Source organism: Priapulus caudatus, unplaced genomic scaffold (assembly GCF_000485595.1).
Source record: "Priapulus caudatus unplaced genomic scaffold, Priapulus_caudatus-5.0.1 Scaffold850, whole genome shotgun sequence".
Lineage (NCBI taxonomy): Eukaryota > Metazoa > Priapulida > Priapulimorpha > Priapulimorphida > Priapulidae > Priapulus > Priapulus caudatus.
This window is the reverse complement of record NW_014577911.1, coordinates 111,222-119,776: the sequence shown is the minus strand read 5'-3', so window position 1 is coordinate 119,776 and position 8,555 is coordinate 111,222. Positions and strand designations below refer to the sequence as shown.

At 37.4% G+C, this 8,555-nt stretch overlaps 1 protein-coding gene across 1 annotated transcript in view; it reads left to right on the top strand.

The window, feature by feature from the left end:
- LOC106813971 (calpain-B-like) overlaps positions 1–8,555 on the top strand; it is a 17,653-nt gene that overhangs the window by 2,231 nt on the left and 6,867 nt on the right. Inside the window, exons 4-8 of the mRNA XM_014818228.1 lie at positions 2,789–2,896; positions 3,233–3,272; positions 4,229–4,361; positions 7,756–7,814; positions 8,295–8,367. Coding sequence (XP_014673714.1) covers positions 2,789–2,896; positions 3,233–3,272; positions 4,229–4,361; positions 7,756–7,814; positions 8,295–8,367 — 413 coding nt within the window. The remainder of the gene's footprint in view (positions 1–2,788; positions 2,897–3,232; positions 3,273–4,228; positions 4,362–7,755; positions 7,815–8,294; positions 8,368–8,555) is intronic.

The window sequence follows — 8,555 nt, the reverse complement described above, 5'->3', positions numbered from 1 at the left end:
GATTAGGTACATACTAACCTCTGTAACATCCCATAAACAATGTATGGCATATATAACTTACTGTAAAGTACTCTTGTAAAAATCCCACTAACATATTGTATGGCAATATATAAACATACTGTAAATTCGCTGCATAACATCCCCATAACCATATTGTATGCAATAGTAAAAAATGTGGAAATACGTCTGCAAACATCCATAAACTATTGTAAGCCAATACATACGAACTGTAAAGACTCTGTAAACATCCATAACATATATGTACAAGATAATAAAACATGGCTGGAAATACTCTGTAAACATCCATAAACAATTATTTGTATGCAAATATATTAAAAATACTTGTAGAAATATTCTGTAACATCCCATAAACATAATTGTATGCAATATATGAACATGCTGCGAAAATTTTACTCTCGCAAAATCCCATAAACATATGGTATGCAATATATAAACATTTGCTGGGAAATACCTGCAAAAACATCCCATAAAAGTATTGTATGAAATATTAAACTACTGTAAATCTCTGTAAACATCCATAAAAACATTATTGTATCGCAATATAGACAACATACGCTTAAATCTCTGTAAACATCCTAAACAGTTGTATGCATATTATAACATGCTGGCAAATTACTCTGTAAACATCCCACTAAACATATTGTATTGCATATATAACATGCTGGAATACTCTGTAAACATCCCATAAACATATTGTGCAATATAAAAACATACTGTAATCTCATTGGTAAAATCTAAACATATGTACTTGCAAATATATAACTACTGTTAATACTCTGTAAAACATCCCATAAACCAATTGTAGCAATATATAAAACATTGCTGAATACTCTGTAAACATTCCCATAAACATATTGTTGCAATATATAAACATACTGGACAATATCTGTCATACACTCCATAAACCATAAGGTATGCAATATATACAACATACTTTGGAAAATTTTACTCTGTAAACATCCATAAACATATTGTATGCAAATATATAAACATGTGAAATACTCTGCAAAACAGCCCATAAACATATTGATGCAATATTATAACATGGCTGGAAATTTACTCTGTAAAACATCCCTAAAACATATTGTAATGAAAATATACTAACATAAACTGGGAAATACGCCTGTAAAACATCCCCTAAACATTACTTGTATGCAATATATAAACATACTGTGATAAACTCGGTTAACATCCCATAAACATATGTGTATGCCAATATATAAACATACTGTAAATACTCTGCAAACATCCCATAAACACTTATTGTATGCAATATATAAACATAACTGGAAATACTCCTGTAACATCCACATAAAAATATGTATGCATATAAAACATGCCTGGAAATTACTCTGAAACATCATTATAATACATCCCGTTAAACATTGCTATAAACATATGTAAAAATACTGTAAACATGTTGATTTTACATTGTTGTATACATGTGTAAACTGCATAAACTACTATTAAAACACCTGCAACAGACTGTAACAATGCAACCTGCTGTAAACAATCTGTAAAACATGCTCTTAAAGACCGGTAAACAGCCTATAAACATGATGGTAAACACTTACGACATTGAAATTTACATTTAACTTGCTGTTAAAAAGTATTGTATATTGCTTATTAACGAGTTGTATATATGCTGTAGATTTGCTTGTAAGTACCCGACTAATCTTCATTAAACTGCTGGCTTTCTTCTTCTTTCACCTCACTTTACGCTTGAAGGGGGTTGTTTCTATAGGTGAACCGAACAAACCCACATCACACATACATACACACAAACACACGACAGAGAAATCGATCAAGATCAACACGCTCACACCCAACAGCACCGCACCACACACATCACTAATCATCAGACCGAGATCAGAACATCAGTCCAGTCCTACTCCTGTACAATCATTGTATTACTCCCTTAACACTCTACATTCATGTACTAATTCTATGTTTATATGATGAATAAATTATATCATGATATAGTCTCGATGATTTTGTACCTTTCGGTGTACAGGATATGTAGTACCTTTGTACGACGCGATATTGACCTTCTCTGAAGGCTCAACTTTTATAGTTTGAACTGCCTTCATAGGTGTTCGTGTGATTCTGCATTTAGATTAACAGGTAACCTAAACAGATAATTGTTTCCTCGATTTCCTAGATCTCCACAATCATGGATATACAACTTTATATGTAAGAACTTAACACCATACCAACAGTGTACCAGATATCTTTGGTAATTCCTTAAATACAGTTTTTATAATGTTCGCTTTACAATTGCATGGTTGATTTTCGCTTGTTATAACTCCCCTATTAAATTCTCTAAGAGCCTCGTCATAAACCCCTGGACAAACTCGAAACCTAATTACGCACACCCGACTAGGCAAACCTCTAAACCATCGTTCAATTCATATGTTTCCTGGCACCATACGTCTAATTACTACTAAAAATTTACGCCTCATGATAACACGTACTAAATGCTACTAATAGCTAAATCGAACGACCTAAAAAACTACCTCGGGTCACATATTCGTAGTACCTGTTTACGACAGACGGGGACCTCTTCGTGCCTTCTTGTATAACCTTAAATAGATGCTGACTACTAGCTCTCTTTCGGTCTTTGTGTATCATGATTTTTCGCGCTTCTCGTTGATTTCTCCTCTTGTTGTAACTTGCTGTAACCAGCCTTGTTGTAACTTGCTGTAACCAGCCTTGTTGTAACTTGCTGTAACCAGCCTTGTTGTAACTTGCTGTAACCTTGTTTCAGGTTTAAGCTGCCACCTGGTCAGTACGTCATCGTTCCGTCGACGTTTGAGCCGGATGAGCCAGCCGAGTTTGTTCTCAGAGTGTTCTCTGAAAAATCCAACTCCACCGAGTAAGTGACTATTTAAGGCACATTGTACATGTATCTGCCATTACTCACTACAAGCATTGAATGTTAATATTTTCGGATGACGAAACAGTTAGTTTTGGTTTAATAAGTAATATCAGAGTGCCACGACGGTGCCATGCACGACCATCTGAAGGTGCACAAATGTAAACATTTCCTTCAAATAGGGGACATCCACCTATATTTTAATAACTCATTATTATTATTGTTTTTACTGGTATTATTATTACTTTTCATACACTTGTCTATTATTATTGGCATGGACATTTACTGACGCTATTGAAATGTCGTGTAATTTCCGGCGCATTTTCTGCATTGCAGGGAATTTGACGTGGACACAGGCTTTGATCCAAACGTCACGGTAAGTAGGCGACGCGTAATTCTTATTTCAATTTTCAGTTTACAATCTCATGTAATGTAATGTTATTAAAAATACAATTTATTATTCTCATTATTAATTTCATGACGAGTCTGTCAGGCGCGGATTTAGGCCGGTTTGCACCGGTTTCCAGAAACCGGTCATAGGCTGGGTATCTTCAGAATTGACCCTCAAAATTTACCAGAATGCACCAAATATAGCCTAATTTTTTAAAAATTGTTGGGGGGGCATCCCCCCGCACCCACCTAGCTGTGACTAGAACTATGGAAACTGGTCACGCAACCCCTCTGGATCCGCCCCTGTCTGTATGTCTCATATGTCTGTCTCATATCCCATGTCACTCGTCTGTTGTGAGGAGACAGCATTCAGTGACTGCTGCTACCACTTATCACGGATGAGTCATGTCTCATGTCTCATGATATCACTCATCCTATACGTCTAGGCCACATAACCACAGCCTTCGTGGATGGGAGCTCGTTGCTAGTTTGAAGAAACTACGTTAGCTTATACTACGTTGTGTTTTTATGCACGCGTCAATTTCTCGATCGAACAGCACATTGTTGCTCAGCATTGTTTTTTGAACGTCCTAACTCTAGCATGGTTGGTTAGCGCAGCGTCGCGATTATTTAGGTTGATAGATGGATTGGAAGTATTACTAAGGATGTTTCTTCCTATTTAATGTGTGTAATAATGTCTGTACGTCACTGATAATCGTCGTGTTGGTCTAACCATGTACTGATACAGAATATAGGTGATTGATGTATGGATGATCTGCAAGTTTACTTGTTGACACATTTACTTGTAAATAATTATATATTATGAACAATAAAATCAATTGAATATTATTGGTTATCATATAATTTAGTGTGTTTTATTAGGTGTGCCTTAACCCTGTTTTACGTTGGCTATATTTTCTCGCTAATGTTTTGCTCCGGCAGCCTCCGACGCCACAAGAGGAGGACCAGGACCAGATGGGGGTACTGTCTGAGGTGTTCAGTGAGGTCGCTGGTGAAGATCTAGAACTGAACTACACAGAGTTACAGCAGGTGCTAAACACCGTGCTACAGAAAGGTGAGCCATGTACTACCTACCTACTTACCCACCCACCTACCTACCTGCTCTGATCACCGTATCACCTACCTACTGCCTAGACCTTACTGCTGGCTGACCTGCCTGCCGTGCCTGCTGCCTATCTGCTGCCTGCCTACCTAAATACCACCATCCTCACTTACCTGCCTGGCCCTCGCTACCTACCTGCCTGCCCTGCATGCCTGCCTGCCTGCCTACCTACCTATCTATAGATACCTACCTGCCTGCTTACCTACCCTACCTACCTACCTACCTACCTACCTACCTACCTACCTACCTAGATACCTACCTGCTCGCCTGCCTGCCTGTTTGCCTCCCTGCCAATGCCTCCCTGTGCTGCCTGCCTGCCTGCCTGCCTTGCCTGCCTGCCTTACCTACCTACCTGCCTGCGTGAGCTGCCTGCTCCTTGCTGCTGGAATCACGCCAACCTATCCACCTACCCACCTACCCAACAACCACCTCCCCTACTTACCTGCCTACCAGTCGGCCCCACCGACTTGACTCAGTTTAACTAGACACTTACTACCTTGATGTAACAGTGTTTGTATGATGTTTTCTATGTTCTCATCAGTATGCATGTAGATTTGTATCCAGTATAGTTTTTATCAATGTATTTGTACTTAGATATCTCAATCACCTGTGTGTGTCATAGATCGCTGTGTTTATACATATTTCTTTGTTCTGTTCTCGGTGTGATGACTAGTAAATGTTTTTTCTTAAATGGAATTCAATGGATTAAATTCATTTATTTACTGTCTATATCTTAGTTGTTTAGTTGGTTTCATCAGAGATCATATACTTGATCCTGGGAAGCTTATATAAGTTGCTGTGTTATGTGCAGCAGATGTTCTGTCTTTCATCTTTGTGATATTCTCCAGGCATCTTATATTCTTCACTGTGCTGCTCATGTACGTGTGTTACATTGCATCTTCTGCATGCCACGTTTTCTTCTTAGGTCGGGCGGGAAGTGTTGACTGGTCGCAGTTTGTCACTATCTCTCCTGTTTTATTGCTATGCTCACTGAGAGCTTGTTATTGTAAACACTTCAACAATAGGCGCGGCGAAAGTTAGGACGTATTCGCATCACAGCCTGCCACACTGGATGTAAACAAAGCACTAGTTTGTTTTGAACACGCTCGTACATGTTAATGTATTAGGTACATACCTACTCTGTAAACATCCCATAAACATATTGTATGCAATATATAACTACTGTAAATACTCTGTAAAAATCCCACTAAACATATTGTATGCAATATATAAACATACTGTAAATTACCTGCAAACATCCCCATAACATATTGTATGCAATATAACAAAATGCTGGAAATACTCTGCAAACATCCATAAACTATTGTAGCCAATACATAACATACTGTAAAACTCTGTAAACATCCCATAAACATATTGTATGCAAATATAAAACATGGCTGGAAATACTCTGTAAACATCCCATAAACATATTTGTATGCAAATATATTAAAAATACTGTGAAATATCTGTAAACATCCCATAAACATATTGATGCAATATATAACATGCTGGAAATACTCTGCAAAATCCCATAAACATATGTATGCAATATATAAACATGCTGGAAATACTCTGCAAACATCCCATAAAATATTGTATGAATATTAAACTACTGAAATCTCTGTAAACATCCATAAACATATTGTATGCAATATAAAACATACGCTTAAATACTCTGTAAACATCCCATAAACATTGTATGCATATATATAACATGCTGGAAATTACTCTGTAAACATCCCATAAACATATTGTATGCATATATAACATGCTGGAATACTCTGTAAACATCCCATAAACATATTGTATGCAATATAAAAACATACTGTAACAATACTCATGTAAAATCAAACATATGTACTTGCAATATATCAACCATATGTAAATACTGCGTAAAACGATCCGCATAAACACAATTGTAGCAATATATATAAACATGCTTGAAAATACTCTGTAAACATTCCCATTAAACATATTGTATGAAATATATAAACATACTGGACAATACTTCTGTCATATCATCCCATAAACATAGTTGTATGCAATATATACAAACATACTTGGAAAATTACTCTGTAAACATCACGCATAAAGCATATTGTATGCAAATATATAAACATGCTGAAATATCTGGCAAACAGACCCATAAACATATTGATGCAATATTATAACATGCTGGAAATTTACTCTGTACAACATCCCATAAAACATATGTAATGAAAATATATAACAACATACTGGGAAATACCCTGTAAACATCCTCATAAACATACTTGTATGCTAATATATAAACATACTGGATAATACCGTGTAAACAATCCATAAACATATTGTATGCAATATAAACATACTGTAAATACTCTGTTAAACATCCCATTAACATTATTGTATGAATATATAAACATACTGGAAATACTCCTGTAACATCCACATAAAATATGTATGCATATAAAAGCATGCTGGAAATTACTCTGTAAACATCATTATAACATCCCGTTAAACATTGCTATAAACATACTGTAAACATACTGTAAACATGTTGTATACATGTTGTATACATGTTGTAAACTTGCTATAAACATACTATAAACACACTGCAAACAGACTGTAAACAATGCAAACCTGCTGTAAACATCTTGTAAACATGCTTTAAACACCGTGTAAACAGCCTATAAACATGATGTAAACATTACATGAACATTACATAAACTTGCTGTAAAAATATTGTAATCATGCTATACATGTATGATATATATGCTGTAAGATTTGCTGTAAGTACCCCGAAACTAATGCTTCATAAACTGCTGCTTTCTTCTTCTTTCCCACCTCTCACTTACGCTGAAGGGGTCGTTGTCGTATAGGTACCCGAGGTAATGCTAGTCTAGGGAGTCGCCTACGCCTACTCCCTAACCCTAACCCTAACCCTAACCCTAATTATAACCATATCAGATAGTTACCTCGGGTACATATATGTAGTACCCTATACGACAATGACCCTTCGTGCCTCACTTAGTTACTGTTAAAACACCTACTGGTTTCTTTGGCAAAATATGATCTTTCGCTCTGTTTTTTTTTCAATGCGATTCAACTAGGTTTCAATGCGTTTTATTAACCATTACAATGTATTTTTTTGCAGTATTAACGTGCGTGAACTCGGTCTTTGTTACACTGCCGAGCTGTTATGATGTTTTGTAAACAGTCACTACAATCTTATACTCAATATGAGATCATTTACGATCTAATAGCTTCTTCTTAAACTTCAAACACTAAATGCCTAAAATAATTTATCGCTATGTGTTAATTTCCGCGGTATAGTGACATGTTCTGTGGCTTTACGTTTCAGAGTTTGAGTTTGATGGATTCAGCAACGAGTGCTGCAGGAGTATGGTGGCCATGAAGGATGTATCCTTGACGTAGTCAGTGCAGACACAGCATCCTCCTATTACTGCCCCCTGCCCCTTGCCTGCTCCCTAGTCAAGCCACCTGCCCGCTGCCTACTCCCTAGTCAAGCCCCCTGACCCCAGCCTGCTCCCTAGTCAAGCCGCCTGAATTCTGCATGCCTGTCTATTCCCAATGCTTTCTCCTACTTGCCTCACACCCTCCCTTTCCTTCTCAATCATACCATCCTCCTTCAATCTATTTTCCTGCTAACAGGCCTCCCCCATTAATCTTGCATTATCAACCCTCTCTCTTCCCCACAACCTTTTTTTCCCTTAATCCTTCCTCTCTCCTGAACCACCCCTCTTCAGTCCTTCCTCTCACTTGATCCTCCTTCTCCCTCTGTATTCAGTTATGCTGCCCCTCCCCTTTACTCCTCCACCTCAACGCTCTCTGTCAACATTACATGGTCATGGTAAGCTTTCTTAATGACGTCATCGTCAGGTTGATAGATCGGGAGAACTGAGTCTATCTGAGTTTAGACAGCTGTGGAGAGATGTACGCTGGTGGAAGGTAGGTGCATGCTGGGAGATAAACAAGAGAGCATGTCTATTATCAATGATTGTTATGTGCTAGCTTGACCATCACTTAATTCGTGCATCTTTACTTAATCGTGTAACCTTAACCACTGTGTGTGCGCCTGTGGCACTTGCACTGTATAGGGAAGGTGAGCAGAGTTTGAGTGGTCCTTGTTATGGATGTTGA